General features: G+C 52.8%; 1 protein-coding gene across 1 annotated transcript in view; it reads right to left on the bottom strand.

The window, feature by feature from the left end:
• Positions 1-18,434, bottom strand: part of RBM19 (RNA binding motif protein 19) — a 95,691-nt gene that overhangs the window by 14,016 nt on the left and 63,241 nt on the right. The window contains exon 23 of the mRNA XM_044448931.1: positions 15,796-15,916. Within this exon, the coding sequence (XP_044304866.1) occupies positions 15,796-15,916 (121 nt within the window). The remainder of the gene's footprint in view (positions 1-15,795; positions 15,917-18,434) is intronic.

Here is an 18,434-nt window from a genome sequence, read left to right as displayed (position 1 = left end):
GAAGCCCAGATATGGACCCATGCCTAAGGTTCCCCAAGACTGTGGGTGGAGTTTTTCCGATTACTTGTGCCCTGCTTTGTGACTGGAGAACCTTGTGATCGAGCCTGGGTTCTCTGCCTCCTGCACCTTGATTCCACCCCCAACTTCAGTGGGTCCAAGCTGGGGCTCGGCAGGTTTCTGAAATCAGCATTACGGCTAAGATGAGATTGTGCCGGGAGAAACGTGGAGTTCCTGGTTCGGATCTCCTCCATTCTCACGAGCTCAGCCACTGCCTCCCCAATCCTGATGAACGTGAGACGCGGAACACACAGCTTGCTTCTGTTCGCGCCTGTGGGGATCACGGCAGAAGAACATCTGAACCCCTAACCAGAACCCCTTCTTTTAATAAACACCGGGCACGACCCGTTAGACAGCCTGCCCAGATGCCAACGGGGCTTGGGCTAATCCTGCAAGGAGAGGCGCCGGGGCCTCGCCGTCTCTTTGAGCAGGCGCTCTCCAGTCCTGGGCTCCATGCACCACTGCTCTCTCTGCCTGCCCCCCAATCAAACTGTCAGCAATCACTTATTCTCCGTAACGACAACAAGGCGCTGGCAGTTCACAAAGACTGCTGGAAATTGAGCCTGGGGTGAGGTAATGAGAGCACAGCAACTGCCGCAGCTGCTGGTGGGAGGAAAGGAAGATGGGGCAGAGGAACGCAGAAGCGCACAGGGAGCGGGCGAGGCTGCCTGATGTTTCAACTAGGGGAGAAGCAGCCCCCCGCCCAGCCCAGTCGGAGGGGCCGCTAACACCAGGGGAACTGAGGCAGGAGGGTCGCCCTGGCAGATTCCTTCCCACACGAGTGTTCTTCCCAGGGCAAGGACAGATGTCGCCGTCACAGGGATGGCCCACACCTGGCTGTTCGTGCAGCTGGGCTGCTCAGGCACGCGGGTTGCGTGGCGTGAGACAGTTGGGGCACCGGGAAGTTAGGTCACCGGGATGAAGGCCCGTGCTATTTTCCACAGTGGCTGAGGAAGATGGACTGTGGCCCAGGGACGGCTCGATCCAGCCATCTTTCATGCACGCGATGCTACACTGCCCTGAACATGAAGGCTCTCATGGAGCTACTGTGGCTGGCATCTGCTACCGATTTCTCCTCCTCCACCCAGCCATTTAACAGCCCCTGTCACATCCTGGGGCACAGTGAGAAGGACTCTCCCTTGTTTGGCTTGACCTGGATCATCGGCCCAATCCTTCAAGTGGCCCTGCATTTCAGGAGTGCTGGTATTTTGGGGTGCCTGGAAGCAAAGCCAGGGTTACCGAGGGATCCATGTGGGGCTTTTGCCCTACACCAGTGGCTTTTCTGGATGGCCAGTGGACAACTCAGGAAAATTCCCAGAATCATGGGACAGTAGAGTCGGAAGGGGTCATGAAGGCCATCGAGTCCAGCCCCCTGCTGTTGCAGGACACCACGTTACACCACCCCGCTCAGGTGGCTGTCCGGTTTCTTTTAACTGCTACTTATTTCTTGGTTAGGAGTCTACCCAGCCTTCTCCTCCAAGAAGGCCAAGGCGGCATAGGGGCTCCTTGAGGCACCCTGCTCTGCCCTCCGCAAGAGTCTTCGGAGGCCGGTGAGGCTGTGACTTGGCCGTGGTCCCAAACCTGCTCAGTGGGCTTCACTCCCCAGTGGGGATTTCAACCCGGGCTTCTGGAGTCCTAGTCCAGCACTCCTAGTCACTACACCACATGGGATTCTTATGACTCGGTCCGATTCTTTGCTAAAACAAAGCCATTATAGATGGAAGAATTTTGCTGCTTGCATAGCATTAGGCAGGTGAGCCCTGATCTGCATGCATGTTTACTCTGCAGACTTGAATTCCCTTTCAAGGGAGAGGCTGAAGGTTGGCGACAGGTGCCATGCTTGGCTTGGAACAACTCAAGATTCAATCAGTCGTCTGCTGTCTTAGGTGAAAAACATTAATGAAGGAAAAGCTGGGAAGCTCCCCCACCAGCGGGCCTCCGGACTGACTGCGGCAGTGCAGAGCAAACCTCTCGTTTGACCTTGCATGCCCTTTATTTATTTACTTTTGCATTTATATGCCACCCCTCTACTCCTAGTGGAGTCTCCGGATGGCTTTTTATATATATGATCCCACTTGCATACAAATTCAGCTTAAAGACAATCTCAGGAAAGGTATTTGCTTCTTGGTATTCTGCTCTTGTTAGTCATAAGGAAAGACAGTGGGGCCCATACCAGCTCAGCTATATGGCTTCAGACACTGGGAAATATCTTCACAGCCACCATGAGGCCTAGAAACCTGAACAGACACATGCAAGCCAGGATAGTCTAAACATTCTGAATCTCCTCTCACCTGAACTTGAGACATTAATATCGACACCTGACTGGAATCATGATCCAGAACCCTTTGAAAAGTAATTTAGGCTCCAATGCATGTTTGGACAGAAACAAGTCCTACCAACTCCCAGCATAGCTAACTGGGGCATGCTGGGAGTTGTAGGGTGTTTGTCTAAACATGCCCTGCACCCCTAACCAGTCAAAGCTGTTGCTCTTTTATGTTGTTAACTTAATGATGTTAACTTAATGAATAAAGTTTAACTTTAATGAATAAAGTTAACATCATGTCTTTTGCTCCTTTCCCCACGATCCCTGGCCCAGAATTTCCTCCTCCTCTTCCTCCCATCAAACACAAACCCACTTTTCCCCAGCGCCTCATGCCTTCCTCTCTTCCTCAGCCCTTGGCTCCTCTGACTTTTGCTTCCTGCCTCTTCAGTCTGTCTCCACACACTTTTCTTTACCCCGTTTCTCGGTCCACAGCTCAGAACATCTCCCCTTCTTTAGCCCCTCCCCATATTTTTTCACATTTTGCAGATTCTGTGTACATCCCACTACTGATCTTTCTTCCCCTGCAGAGACTGCGAATGTTTATTAACATTCCATAACATCACAACACCTCCCCCCGCAGTTCCGGGGGAGACGGGCTCCAAGAAAAGAGTCAAGTGGGTTTTTTTGAACTATACAACAATATAAGTTGATATACTTTCCTCATTGATTATTTACAAGGCTCAACCAAGTCTCAAGTGAATTAGGGAAGCCCACTGTGATTGTGACGTGCTTGAAGTTCGGGGGGGGGGGGGATGAACTCCCTCCCTCGCCATGCTGTCCTCTTACATTTCCCTGCATTTCAAAAAGCAGCTTTCCATGTGGAGAACAGCTGTTCAAAGCCCGATCTCAGCCATCAAAACACCCTGCTCAAACAAACAAATAAATGTACATGCAGGACTCTGGGAAAGGTTGTAAAATAAACATGGGGAAGAAAGCTGCTGCGTTTTCTTCCAACATTACAGCTGCTTCCAAAGATAAACAACAAGTAAATGTCACAAAACATCAATACAGGAGAAATTAACCTGACAAAAGCTGTGCTATCCAGCCCCCCCCCACCCCACCCTGCCACATCCGCCTCCTCCATCTTCGATCAAACAATTTTGCATTTCTGGAGTCCCCCCATCTAATGATTTTATTTTTCAATTAATTCCTTGACAGAATGCCAGGGCCAGCCGTACTTCTGCTCTTGTACTTTTATGAATGTCGCGGGAGATGGAAGGGGAGGGGTGGGCAGGAAAGTGACAGGAACGCTCCTCTCCCGCCCCCTGGCATGGCGGCGTTCTGTTTTCAGAACCAAGATCCAAAACTTGGTGGGGGGGGGAGGGATTGGCACGTTTTGGCAAGAGCGAGGCAGGAGTGTGGCATGCGGCATTTGCTTTTGCTGAAAAGGTACTCGGGGGAATGCCAACTTTTGGAGACTGCTGCCCTTGAGTTAGAAGAGGTCTGCTCAGCCCCTCTCTGCTCTTCCGCTCACTACGCCTTTCCTTTGCGCTTGGTCAGCTGAAGAGGCATCCAGGGGAAAAAGCAAGGATGCCCCAGGCTTGTTTCTCTGCCCCAGAAGGGGCAGCGATTCTGCTGCTCGGGGAGGGGGTGCTTTTAGCCTCTCCTCACCTCCCCCAAAAGGCATCCCAGCCATGGCTGCAAAGCCCAGTGCCTGGCCATTGAGCACGCAGATCTAACTCTGTGAGTCAAATTAGGTGCAAGTGTCAGGCTCGCTCTCTCTCTTGCGACAGGTATTTTTAAAAATCTGATCAACATCGCAGTGTGCTTCATATTCCCCTTCGATTAAAAGCCCCCTCCCTCCCTCCCTCCCTCCCTATTTGCCCTGCTGGGAAAAACGGTGACAGCAGCTTTCCCCAGGCTGGTGTTTTGGATGACAACTCCCAGCATTCCCTGACCAGCATGGGAGTTGCAGTCCAACGCAACAGGTTGGGGAAGGATGACTTGGCGGTATCACACAGATAACTTTGGATTTTCTCTTGTGGGGAACGTAGGCGCTGCCCTACAAATTCACCGCACCTATTCTCTGGAGCTACAGCCCACCGTTAATAATCCCAGCAATTTGGGCGGGGGGATGACGACACCAGGCATGCAAAGAGCGAGCCGTGGGCTTCCCAGCAGAAATGTTCTTCCGAGAACCTTCCCTGCTGCTGTTTGGAGGGCTCGACAGCTGCAGGGAAGCTGCAGAGACCCGACCCTGTTGGGGTGCGAGGCACGTGCACCCCACGAGCCTTGCGTCTGGCAGGATTGCTGCAGGGTGGGGGGCAGAGGCTTTTGGCAGTGCAGTGGCAGAGACTGGACTGAGGTGGGGCATCAACGGCCTGGGTGGGCCGCAGGCAGGCTGTGGGTTCCCCACTCCAGCTCCGGTGTTTGCACCGCCTCCATCACACACTGTGGCCTGGATGCACTCCAGCGTGCTGGGATTTTATTTTTTAGTTTATCTAGGGTTGCATGCATGCCATGGTTTGGGAAGCTGCGGAAGTCGGATTCTGGAGAACGTTGGCTTTTGTTCTTTGTGCGAGGAGTTCCGATAACACGAAAATGTGTAGGAAGCACCTGCTAAAATATTAGAAGCAAGAAATGGACTGAACGGGATTCCCAGTGACCAGAGATATGAGGGCTGAAGCTGCGTATTCTGCTCAGCTCTTTGCCCCTTCCTATAGCCAGAGGAAAAGGATGGAATGAAGAAAAACAGGCAGGGTGGTTCAAAGCTTGCATACAAATGCAGGTTGGAGACATCCAGGGTGGTGTAGTGGCTAAGAACACACGACCGGGACTCAGGCAACCTGGGTTCTAGTCCCTGCTGTGCCATGGAGCCAACTGAGTGACGGTGGGCTCTCAGCCAAGCCTACCTCACAGGGTGGATGTTGCGAAGATAAGACTGAGAGCAGGAGGAGGAGAAGGAAAAGCTTCCTCACTGCCAGAGCAATGAGACAGTGGGACCAGCTGCCTGGAGAGGCGGTGGGCTCTCCCACCCTGGAGACATTCAAAAAGGAACTGGATAGTCATCTGAGTAGCTGATCCAGGACACCCATCTGCCCTGCAACAGCAGGGGGTTGGGCTTTGATGGCCTTCATGGCCTCTTCCAACTCTACCATTCTATGAGTCCAAGGATATAAGCCACTTTGAAGCCACTTTGAGTTCATAAGGAAAAAAAAAAACACACACAGTTTTTTTAGGGAGCCCAAGTCATGCACAGCCTTGCTTTTAATCCCTGAAGAGATTGTACCCTAGAAAGTGTGCATGGAATAGCAACTAGAATGTTGGCCCGGGACTCAGGAGATCGAAGGTCTGGTCTCTCCTCAGCCATGAAGCTCACTGACAGCCTAGCCTACCTTGTAGGGTTGTTGTGAGCCTAAATAAGAGAGGAAGAGGAGTATGTAACCTTCACTGGGCTCCCTGCAGGAGAAAGAGGAGACTATAAATAGAACCACAGCCCTCAATGAACTCCTCTTTAGAGCGGAGGTTTACTTTCCAGAATGACGTCTCTGCAGATGGCAGGCGTGGCCAATCGCGGTCCTGCGAACGAGTCCAGGGCATGGTCTAAGTCACACCCTTGGCCTGGCACTTTCCTGCGGCGGCTGCTGCTGGAGGCAGCCCAGCTTTCTGGAAAGCACGTCTGCCAGGCGATAAATGCGAAGGGTGGGCTGAACTTCTCTTTCGCTTTTAGCGCCAGCAGCATAACTTGGGCCAATCGACACACGAGGATGGCAGCTGCAGGAAGCCGGACTCTCCGAATCGCTCCCGTGCCCCATGGCGGCTCCGAGAGGAACAGCCTGCAGGTCTGATGAGCAAAGGCGCCATCCCAGTCACGGGCCTTGCTGTCCCTGCACATTGCGGCAGCCCGCACCTTTCGGATGCATCCCAAGGTGAAGCCCACCTGAGAGAGATGCTTTAACTTGGAGACCCGCACTGAGCAGGGGGTTGCACTCAGTGGCCTCGGTCCCTTCCAGCTCTATTGTTCGATGATTCTTTGTTCAAGGCCAGCTCTTGGCTGACGAACCTAATCTGGAAGGGAAGCTCGAGAATTGGGCAGGGCCTGGGACGGGCCTCCTGTGACTTAGTACAGCCTTTTAGGATGGCGGCACATCGTCCACTGCATAAGCACGTTCCGTCCCATTCTGCTCAATGGCATATTCTGAGGTACATTGCACAGGGATGGGGCAAGCAAATGATTTCACTCCCCCTCGAATGTCTGAACACCAGCCTGGGGCTTGGATTGCCTCCTTTCTGTGTGCATTTGCACCCTCTCCCCATTTCTTTGAAAAGGGGAAAGCTTGCATTTTTTGAAAAAAGGAAAAAATGCCCCCTTTTTCCAAAGAAGTGTCCCCAAAATGCGCACTCTGCCTCTCCCCCCGAGAAAAGCGTGAAATAGCAACGTGGCTTTTGAGCAGGAACACCAGTTTGGGGATTGGTGGTCAGTTCCAGAGAATATGATCTCCTGGGACCAGGAGATGCACTTGCATGATGTGTGAACCTAAAAGAAATGTCCGTCCATCCTAAATGTTGCACACTGATGTTACATTTTGAGGTGGGGTTGTTGAGAGAGAGCTTGGGAGAGAGAGAGAGACTAAAATGAGGACTGAAATATGCAGACCTGAAGACCTCGCAACACACGGGCAGGAGAACGTGTTTCCAGCGGCAATTTTTTTCTCCACACTCTTTCCACCCTTTGGTCATCCTACCTCAACCTATATTAGGGATGTGGAACAGGGACTTCGAATATTTGTCCCCATATGTCTATACATACATACTATTAGTAATACTTTCAAGAACAGTTTGATGCATCTCAGAGCATTACTCTGTGCCTGTCTGCTGATGTTGTTCTTTTGTGCTTCTTTGTTTTGTTAAAAATAAAAAATAACAAAAGGAAAATACTTCTTCCTATTGGCCTCACTTCTTGTGCAGGGAGAAGGAAAAACACCCCCCCCCCAAGTTTGAAATAAAGCACTTGTGGCTGCATTTGCTCACATCTCCACTGATACAGGAAGCAGGGGGCTGTGACAGCCCACCCCCCCATGACCTCCTAAGCTTTCCATCAGCGCTGCATCCCCTCGGCCCAAGGCTCGCTCGCTTCCCCCATCCCAGCCTCAGCCTGGGATGAAAATTTCCCTTCTGTCAGTTTAATTCTTTGATCGATGGGGAAGAGCAGGAAATGCAGTCCCACACAGCTGGCCTCCCAAGTTACCCCTGGCAGGAGATCGCCGGCCCTGCTGGCGATGGCTGAGTGAAATGTTTGTGGCGCGCACAGAACGCAAGTCAATAGCAATTTAGCTGGATTGGGAGCAAGTGTCTCCTCTGCACGAACTGCAACTCCCGAGAGGGGAGAAGTGCGCGCAGGATTATTACTGACTCACTCGGAAATATTTCCAAAACAAGCCTCCGAGAAGCGGGGAAGGAAGCAGGATGCGGGCAGAGAGAGGGAGCGGCGTGTCTCGATCGCTGGCGAGTGCAATGCGACGGCCGTTTCCAACCACCACGCCTCGCAGGCGGCAGCCCGGCTCGGACGATGGGCTCTGGCCAGCCGCGGAGGCTGCGGTGACTCGGCTGGAGAGCAGCCCTGTGGTTGTGGCTCAGGCTAGGGAGGACCTGGCTTTGCAGACTTGAGCCCCTGCAGGGACTTCATATGACCTGGGGGGTCGGGGGGCAAGACGCCACCCTGCCCGACTCCTCTGCTGCAAAGGCAGACCTTCTCTCTTCCCGTTCCCCTGATGCCTGCCTCTAGCTCACCCCAGTGCAACACAGGACGGCTCACATCACCCATCCTGGTGGGCACAGAACAAAGCTGCTGCATTCTAAAATGGGCATTTGAGAGCCGCAAAAGGTGCAGAAAAAGGCGACTGAAACCCTCAGGGGTCTGAAAAGGCTAAAGCAGCTGGGCTTCTTGCGTTTACGAGGGGGGAAAGCCAACAAGGTGGGGTTACATATAATCAAAATGTATATAATTCTGCATGGGGCAGATGAAGTGGAAAGGGAGGTTTTTCTCCTTTCTGGAAGACCCTGGAAACCTGGCAGGGTCACACCTTGAAAGTAATTGGTAGGAGAGTCAAGAGAGGGAAGGGAGAATTCCTTTGCATGGCACGTGGTCGACCTGTGGAACTCATGGGTACAAGATGTGGCCCTGGCTGCCGAAGCAGGTCACACAAATTCACGGAAGCTCAACTATCACTGCCTACATGCCATGACAGTGATGCGCTGCTTCAAGGAACAGAGCCAGTGGCCCCGTTTGCTAGCTGTTGCAAAGCAACGCTGAGAAAACCGGCCCTACCTGCAGGCTGCGTGAATACATCTCGAATACACCATGGGAAGCAGGGTGCGTACCAGACCAGGGGTGCAGGAAGCCTCTTCCCACGGGCAGAACAGAGCTGCCCGGGATTCCTGCAGGAGGCCCCAGGTTTCACCCACTGGCAGGATCCCTGCTGTCATTTCAATCAGCAATCCCTTCAGATGAGCAGGGGAGATGCCCAAGGCTGCTTCTTCCAGCACAGGCAGAGCTCCTTTCTCCCGGTACAGAGAACTGCCAAGGGGACCCAGAGTCCCTCTTGGCCAGCCTTCTGGTCACACGGTGGCCAACCGGTTGGCCACAGGATCCCACAAAGAGGACAAGAGCACACGGCCACCCTCCCACCCAGGTCTCCAAGCAAATGGTGTACCTGTGCACACTGCCCTAATCCTGGGGGAAGTATATAACCATGAGGACTAGAAGCCATGGATAGCCTTCTCCTCCAATTAACTTGCCCAATCCCCGTTTACAACTGTCTCAACGGGTGATCCTCATTACATCACAGAAATGTATTCCATCATTTGACTCTGTAGTGGGCAGAGACGTTCTTCCTTTGATTGTCATGAAACTTTCATGGGATGACTCTGGGTTCTAGGATTAGGGGAGAGGGGGGAAAGTGTCTATTTTCTCCACACCACAACATAATTTTGCACTCCTCCAGCTTGTTGCCCTGACTCACCACATCTCCAAGGTAAAGACCCTCAGCTAAAATGGGTAGGAGGCACCTGGTGCAATGACACAGGAAGCCCTGGATCACGAAACTCCTGTACTCAGTGAATTTCCTTCCGCACTTGCAACTGGATGGAATTTGGGGCTCCCAGAATGAACACATCTCTCCGTTGTTGGGGACTATGGGAGAAGACGGAAGTCCCCGTATCCTCCTTGCGGGCAGGAGGACTTGCAGTTGGCCACTGTGCTGAGCCAGGATGGCTCTTCGTGCATTCTCAGGAACCCAGGCACTGAGGTGGTCTAGACGTGTCCATCTGCAGCCGTCTCGGAATGGCTGCAGTTCCAAAGCTCCGACTTGAGCTGCCACCCCAGAAGGGCAATTCCTAGCCTTGCGCCAACCTGCCCAGGCCTCGCCCCTGGGGCTCGTGAGCGCTGGCCGAGCGGCGTGGCCTTTGGGGACCACGACAAGGCAGCTGCCGAGGCTGCAACCACGGACAGCGTTCCAAGGTGAGTGCGTAAATACCCGGACCCTCCGTGTGGCGCGGCCCTCCGGCAACAAAAGAACAGAGCGCGTGGGAGGCAGAGCGGAGCGTGTAGCCAAATACAAAACCCATTTCCTCCTGGCTGCGAGAACAGCAAACAAAGATTTTTAGTGCAGATTCCCAGGCACTGCAGCCCGGAAACTGGGCTGAAAGGCTTTCTCTCCGGTGGGCCCGCTGTTTGAAATGCCCTCTGGATGAATAGCACACAGCCAGTGAGCGGCTCGCCTCTTCCCATGACGCAGCTTCTCTCTCTGCTTCCTCCCCTCCCCAGTATACACACACACACACCTGGAAGAATGTCCTTCACATACTTGGTGTGTGTGTGTGTATGTGTGTGTAAATGCTGAAAATCAGACACAGTCCAGGTCAGGTAGTGGTGAGGGGAAAAGACTGACCAGTTCAGCAGATAAGGAAGACCCGCTCCGGCATCTGCTTCCAGAAAGGCATTTTGAGCAAGGCAGTATGTGGGGTTCCTTCTCTCTCCCTGCTGCATGAACGCTGCTTCGGTGGCCAACAGAAAGGGCCCGTGGCACTTGACTGCCTGGAGTGGAGCCCCAGAAGCATTTCTTGCCCCATGCCAGGACTAATCTTTTAAGCAGACTTGTGCCGTTCAGATGAAGTCTGCCTTCATCTATTTTTCCTCGCTCCCCTTTGCTTTCTTCCGCTTTTCTCAGGCTGCAATCTGATGCACACCTGGCTGGGAAGTCCCACTGACTTCAGAGGGATTGACAGATCTGGCGTGCGGAACACATGAGGGCTGACGGGCAGCGACAGGGCAGAGTCGGGATGCCATCCTCCCAAGGATGCAGAACTGGGGGCGCTTGACGAGGAGAGATGCCCGCACGGTCTGACCCCACGCCCCAGCCAAGTCTCTGTTTCCTTGGGGCTTGCCTACAGTTTTCCCAGTAGCTGGGACAAAACGAATCTTCCCTGTTAAAATGGAAAATACTTCAGCTGGGCTCCAGGCCCAAATAAGTCATCTTTGTCCTTCACAGCCCTGTTGAGCTCTCGCAAACTCAAGGCAGTGGCTTCCTTTACAGAAACACTCTCTCTCCTGTTTGGACTTGCTTGTCTTCCTCTGCCCTGGGCTTCCCCTGGCATTCCTGTCTTCCCCATGGGGCCTGGCCTTCCCAAGACTTGCCCGACCCATCACCGTTGAAGAAGGGCTGATCCTGCTGGAGCTGATGGCTGCTCGGAACCAGCTTCTTGAAATGGTTCCACATAGCCACCAGGATGTTTGGACTCTCCCTGGGGGCACAGCTCTGGGGACCGTCATACCAGGTGCTCGCACTTGGCCGCATCATTCGGACAACTATCAGAACACACAACTGAACGCAAAGCCATGCGTGCTGCTCTCCGAGAACTTCGACACACAACCCTGCCACATGCTGGCCCTTCCCAACGCTGGTTTGGAGCACAAATGTTGCCGCGCTGGGGCTTGAATCCGCCTCCCCCAGTGCTGGAACCTGCGGGGGTCATCCCATAACACTGAGATTCAGGGCACATCAAAGGAAGGACTCCTTCTCCAGCACATAATTGAACTTCGGTATTTGCGCCTTTAAATAGTGCAGCTCGCAATTTGGTTGGGTTTCAAAGGAGACTGGAGAATTTCATGGAGGGGAAGATAATGAAAGGCTTCTGGTCCCGATGGCCACACACCCTCTCCGTATCAGTGTGTATGCCAGTTGCTGGGGAACATGGGTGGGAGGGTGCAGATTCCCAGCAGACAGTTGGTTGGCCATTGCAGGGACGGGGGGTGGGCTGGATGGATGCATGACCTGATCCAGGAAGCTCTTCTGATGTTCTTAAATCATAGGGACTGACTTTAAGGACAGCACGGAGCTTTGTGTCACCTTAAAGACTAACTCATTTGTTCTGGCATAGGCTTTCGTGGACACTTTGCTCAGTGCTATCACTGCAGGCATTGGGTGAAGAAGACTCTGTCCACAAACACTTGCTTTAAAATAAAAGCATTCCTCTTACAGGTGCCACAAGAGTCTGTATTTTTGCTGCAAGGGGTGAATAGTGAGCCCTCTGAAAATTCACTTGAAGGCAATTAGTTTAGACACAATGGCCAGTGTGGCCTAGTGGTTAGAGCTTTGGACCGGCCCTCAGGAGACCCAGGCTCAATTTCCCACTCAGCCATGATGCTCACGGAGTGACTTTGGGCCAGTCATAGACTCTCAACCTAACTTCCCTCACAGGGTTATTGTGAGGATAAAATGAGAAGAGGAAGATTCAGTGTGGCGTAGTGGTTAAGAGCGTGGGACTGGGACTCAGAGGATCCGGGTTCTAGTCCCCGCTTGGCCGTGGAGCCAAGTGGGTGACTTTGGGCCAGTCACAGCCTCTCAGCCCAACCTATCTCACAGGGTTGTTGTTGTGGGGATAAGATGGAGGAGGAGAGAAGATGTAAGCTGCCTTGAGCCCTCTGTAGGAAAAAGGCAGGCTATAAATCGCAATAAAATCGCAATATAAGATTATGTAAGCTGCCTTGGGTTTCTCGCAAGAAGGAACAATAGGATATAAATATAGCAAATAAATAGGGAGGAGAGCCTATTAAATGACTGCTTGGCTCTTGAACCACATGACCTCAGTTTCTTTCCCAGGGGAAAAAAGCACCTGCGGTAAGTCCCAGTCAAAGGGCTTTAGTCCACTCGAAGGAATCAGATTATCAGTGGAGAAGCAAGGGGACGGAGACCAGGGGAAAGAGAATGCCCTCTGATGGTATTGCAGAGTTTTGCTGGACCTCTCCTGCACGGCTGCCCTTGTGAAGAGTGTCTACTTTGCTTCTGCATTCAGGATGCATCATTAATGGGATTTGGGGACACCAATTTCTGGAGAGAATGGCATGGGTGGACCTATGCACTCACTTGGCCCAAGAACTGGTGACTGCTACCAAGAACCAAGCTCAACAGCTCCTTCATACAAACAATTATTCCTACATTTCTCCTTCAACCCCTTTTTTGAGCAACCTAATTTAGGAGGGGAGATAAAACTGGCTTTTAGCCGTTGCTGGTAAAAATGGGAGTCAGAAACTCTTGGCCAATCTACCGCAAATTGTTCAAACAGCTACCAGGAGCTGCTGATCTGCCTTCTAACCAGCTCTAGTCTCCAATCTTTTCAGCTGCATCAAGTGCTACCTCTCCTTCAAATTGCATGCTTGCGCTTGCTCGCTCGCTCGCTCGCTCGCTCGCTCGCTCGCTCTCTCTCTCTCTCTCACACACACACACACACACACACACACACACACACACACACACAAAATTGTGGTGCTAGATCACAGAGGGGAATCTGGCAATACTGCAAGGCTGAGGATACGGAAGGACCAGAACAGCACGGATGAAGGGAGGCTTGCCCATCTCTGCAGGGGTACCCCCAGCGGGGGGTTATGAAAAGGAGGTTTTGTAGAAATAGTCTGCCGCCCAGGTTCCACAAACCACGCCATGCATGCTCAGAGACTCCTCCGCTGTGGGCGGTTTGCTGGGCGTACACTGGAAATGCAGTGCTTTTGCCCACAGGCTCTGTGGTTTGAGAGAGAGGAGAGAGCCCAGCTCCTGGCATCAGGCCTGGAAGAAAAGCGACCTGGATAACCTGCTCGGTTTGTGCTGCTTTGGGAGGTTCACCAAGGCTCTTATGCGTCAGTTTAGTATTTGGTGCATTCCCATCTCCCCAGATGCTGAGATCGACACCCAGGCCCTGTGAGTGCCTCTTCTGAGGGAGGCACAAGAGGTGGCAGATAGGGTGCAGGCCTGCTTGGGAGTGGCCCCTCCGTGGCACCCGGGCAAGACACACCGGTGGGCTCGCTAGGCATGGAGGTTGGCGCCACCCAGCCCACGGTGCGGCCTCCATGAAGGCCCACACCAGTTCAGACGGTCCTGGACACTGCCGGTGCCGTGACCGCAGGGAGTTGGAGGCAGCCTGCACCCTGTAAGGTTGCTCCCCAGCAGGGCTCTCTCTGCCCCCGCCCCCTTACATTTTTATGCCACCCAACAGCTGAAACACACTGGAGTGTTTTGCAACCATTTTGGGGGTTGATTCCTTGAGCAACAGTGTGCAGGAATGGGTAAACCCACCCCAACACTGTCCTGTTCTAGTTAAGGTAGGACTCATAGAAACATAGTGAGTCAGAAGGGGCCTCCTGGGCCATCTAGTCTAACCCCCGGATCCGCTGATGACATGCCCACCATGTGGACGTCCAGCCTGTCCTTGAACACCCGCACCGATGGGGCCTCAACGACCTCCCGTGGAAGCCCGTTCCACACCCTCGGGGTCCTGACTGTCAGGAAATGCTTCCTGGCATCCAAATGGAACCTCATGCCAGCAACTGTTTAAAACGAGCAATTCACAGTGCCATTGTCCAAGGAAAAGCATCTGGGGTCTCTGGGGTACAGCACAATCATTGGATGCTTCCATACACAGGACCGTTTTCCTGCCTGTATATTCCAATATCAATCCACTTTGACAATTTTTATTTACCTAACTTCAGTTGCGTCCAATAGCTGAAGCTTTCTGGGAAGTCGACAGCAGCATGTAAAATGCAATAGAAATGCAAACTAAAAATACTGATAACAGTAAAAATGTAAGAACTACACCACGCGATTTAAAACCACATGGAAAAAGCTATAATAGTGAGCATGTATTAAGAGAGGGCCCGGTAGACTGTGGACAAAATACCTCAATACGCTGCTGAAAGCTGATTAAACGCCCTGCCAAGGGGGACAGTCTTGATCTGGTGCTGCGAATACAGCAAAGTCGGCTCCAAGCGAGCTGCAGCGGGGAGCCTGTCCTGCATCGTTCGTGAGGCTGAAAGGCGGGGGTGGGGAACCGGAGGCCTGCAGGCCGAGCCTGGACCACCTGGAGCCCTGACTTGGCCCCTGGGGTTCCCCCAATGGCCCCACCTCTTTCCGCTGACCAGCAATCTTTGGACGGCTTTTGCGCAGCATCCCTTTTCCCCACCATTCTAGAAAGTCAAAATGCCTCTCCTGGCCTTCAAAGTAAGGTACAGATGCTAGTGCTTTGGCCCTTTTTTTAACACCACTGGCCCCGACATGGCAGGCAGCTTGGATTCCCATCACCACTGCTGCAATGGAAGATGCCAAGAGCGAGCTTTTGGCATGCGCATTATGTGCACACCGGCCCTTGCCTCCTATAAGGGGAACACTGTGCACTCCCCAAGATTTACTTCAAGAAATGCAAGCAACCCCAGAACCACTCTTGGTGGGGCAGGCTCCTGCCCACTGCACGACGTTTAGCTCTGGGAGTCCCTCTCCGATCAAGACTTGTTCTGAGTGGCAAAGCTCGCATGTGTAATGCTCTGGGACCATGACAAAGAACCATGGTTTAGGCCCTGGGAATCTAAAGGAGCATCTGTTCCCATAGACATCCACCCAGACCCTAAGGGCATCCATGCAGGTCCTTCTGTGGGAGCTACCTCCAAAAGGGGAAGTGCCTTCTTGGCTGTGGCACCCCGATTACTCACACAGGGAGATGTGCCTGGTGCCGACTCTGTACTTGTTTCGGCACCAGGTTAACCCCTTTTTATTTTTCTGGCATTTTAATTGTTAATGTAACTGCAAAATTAATTGCTAATTCGTGGATTCTATAATGGCTTTTCTCTTATTAGTCATTGGCATGTTGCAATACACTTTTAGTAGATATCACTATTTATTGTTATTGTGGCTAGCCTTTCAATAGAGCGCAATGTTTTGCAATGCACTGCGAGAGATTGAGATATTTTGTGATAGCTTGTGGTATTTTGCGATAGATTGCAATGTTCTGAGATCTATGGCAATATTTTGCGATATACAGCTAATGGGGTTAATTGCGCGAGTTATAAAAGCCTTAAACAAACCAACACACCAACCGTGTCTGCCAAGCATCCCACCCCACCACCGCCGCATTCACTGCCACGCGCCCCGTACCGTGAAAATGCTCGGCCGTCCTCCACCGCAGGGCTTCAACCGTCTCCTCGGGGTCGGCCCATTCCAAGACCAGCCTCCTGCCGTACAGATGGGTGCTGTGGCACAGGGCGCTGAAGGCTCTCTGAAGAGAGAGAGACACCAGTGACAAGGTTTGGCTCGTCCGAGCAGCTCTGGCTGCCTCTCACCCGGTGCCCCACACAGAGACCAACGGAGGGCACCTTCCCTGCCGGATCACCACACCCCCTTGCGGAGGATTAAAAAAATGGCAAACGTGTCGCACGTGAGCTCCCTGCAGGTCATTTGCATTCCCGTTTTTTCCTCCACCTGGGAAAAATGTGCAGTCTCCGTCGGGAAAAGGCACGTATTTGTGTGCCTCCTTTCCTGGTTGGAAAAAAGTGCATTTTTAACACATGCGTTGTTCCTGATTGAAAATGCACGTTTCCCCCACATAGGCTAAAGCATGAAAATGAGGATTTTTTAGGCGGGATTTGCACATTTGTGCACGGCATTTATGGAAGTATGCATGCGTATTTTCAGAAGAGCACTCCTGTGCTTGTGCAAGTGCATGCTTAGGGAAACTAATCCCAGCTTGCGAAGATTTCCAGAGAGTTGCATACGCAATTGTGTTAACCTGCGAGTGAGACTGGTTCCTATTATTTGCAAACGGGAACAAAACTGTACATCCCCACCGCTAATAGCTACCTGGGTCGGGTTCCCTTGACAGGCACTAACAGACATTATTTTTATTACTGTTATTAATGTATTACCATTTATATTCTGCTTTTCTCTTCTTGTGAGGAACTCAAGGAGGGTAAGAGACCTTGTCTTCTCAATTTATCCTCAGAGCAACCCTGTGCGGTAGGTTGTTCTGAGGATAAACACACGGTTCAAAGTCACCCAATGAGGTGGGTGAGGCTGAGCGTCCAACACACCAAGTCCCAGTCCAACAAGGTCACTACTGAACCACAAGGCCTCTTTCTATACCACCCGTCTTTCCCCAACCTAGTCCTATTAAAACTAATGATATTCACGTCAGCCACAACCAAATTTAAATCCCATCTCAATGCTATGTAGGGGCATTATGATGAACACGGCATGCCTACGCCCACCTTTCTTCCTCTTGTGAGGATCCGAAGGCAGCTCACAAAGTCTCCGACTGGCCTGGAATTGCCCAGCGAGCTTCATGGCTGAGTGGGGTCTCGCTCCCGATCGCCCAAGCCCCAGTCCAGCATTCTAACCACTGCACCGTGCTGCTTTTAATTCAGCTGCGCTCCCCAGTTTCTCCTGCTCCTGAATACCTGTTCCTGCATATGCAGGTGTGTGGATGGTGTGACCCCCCCCCCCAAACACTCCCCCTTGCAACTTGCAAAGCCCCCGGACAACCAAAACCTTATTAAGCATGACCATCCTTGAGGGAAGGCAATGCCTTCTCTCCCACCCTTGAAAGGTTGCTAAGGCCAGACCACAGGCTTGACAAAGCCCCTCCGGTTCTGTGCTCCCATCCCAGCAAACACGCCATTCTCTCGCTCTTTTACTCCCTCCTTATGCAAATGAGGTGGGAAAAGCTGCAGACGGGCGCTGTCTGCTGTCACTTGACAGCCCTCGCAACCCCCCCACCCCGGTCCTCCAGGACTCAGCCCCGCTCTTCAGGGAAAGCAGTAAGGACAAATATGTTTGCTGTTCGGCTTGGACTCTGTGCAATTGCGCAGTTTATGCGTTGCCTTGTTTCTGTTTCTGTTGTTGTTGTTGTTGTTGTGTGTGCTTTTAAATGCCGATTTTCACACAGAATGCTACCCAATTAGCGGAGCAATGTGTTGGCTTAAACAAACACTGCTGGTGGGATGGGAAGGCGGGGGTGGTGGGACGGCGGGGGAGGGGAGGAGGAGAAGGAGGAGGAGGAGGAGGGCTCCGCTGTGGGGAGCAGCGAGAGCTGTTTACGTTGGCAGCAGCAGCCATTCCAGCCCTGGCAAGCGACCGTGGCTCTAATTGTAGGCTCTCATTTGCTAATTTGTACTTTTTAATTTCGCACTTCCCGGCGTCGCGGGCGAGGGAGACGGTGGATGTGTGAGAAAGGATGGCGAGGCCCCCCGTCTGCACAAGCATGAGCGGGAACAGCTGGGCGCCGGCAGATTCCTGAGTGGCACCCAGGTAGGGGCGCCGTGGCAGGTTCAAGCGCAGCCGATTGCCTCCCCCTTCCCCGACCTGGCTGCGAATCGCAGGCCTGGCGACGCAGCTCTGCAGGGCCCCGGCTGGTGAATGCTGTAATTCAGGAGTTCCCAGGCAGCCCGATCCTGCCCGGTGTCCCGAGAGCTCCTGCCACTCAGGGCAGACCATCTGGGGCTGGAAGGATCAAGGGTCCAACGCAAGAGGCTCCTCCCACCTTCCCTACTGTTCACGTTGAAGTGTGCCAAGTCCCTGGGCCAGTCCACTGGCCCCACCTACTGGAGGGTCCCAGACGGGGGTCTTTCCCAGCACGCCTTAACTCCGCGACGGTGCTGGGACCCCTACATAATCACTGGAATCCATCCTTGTTCCTTCCTTCTCTCCCTCCCGTTTTCCTCCCGATCTGATTGCTCAAGTTTCTTCTCCAACTGCCATTTAGCACGGACTCCCAACCCAACCTTCCTCACTGGGTTGTT

The sequence above is a fragment of the Varanus komodoensis genome, unplaced genomic scaffold (genome assembly GCF_004798865.1).
Source record: "Varanus komodoensis strain SLA01 unplaced genomic scaffold, ASM479886v1 scaffold56, whole genome shotgun sequence".
NCBI classification, from domain to species: Eukaryota; Metazoa; Chordata; class Lepidosauria; order Squamata; family Varanidae; genus Varanus; species Varanus komodoensis.
This window is presented reverse-complemented; position numbering and strand designations above follow the sequence as displayed.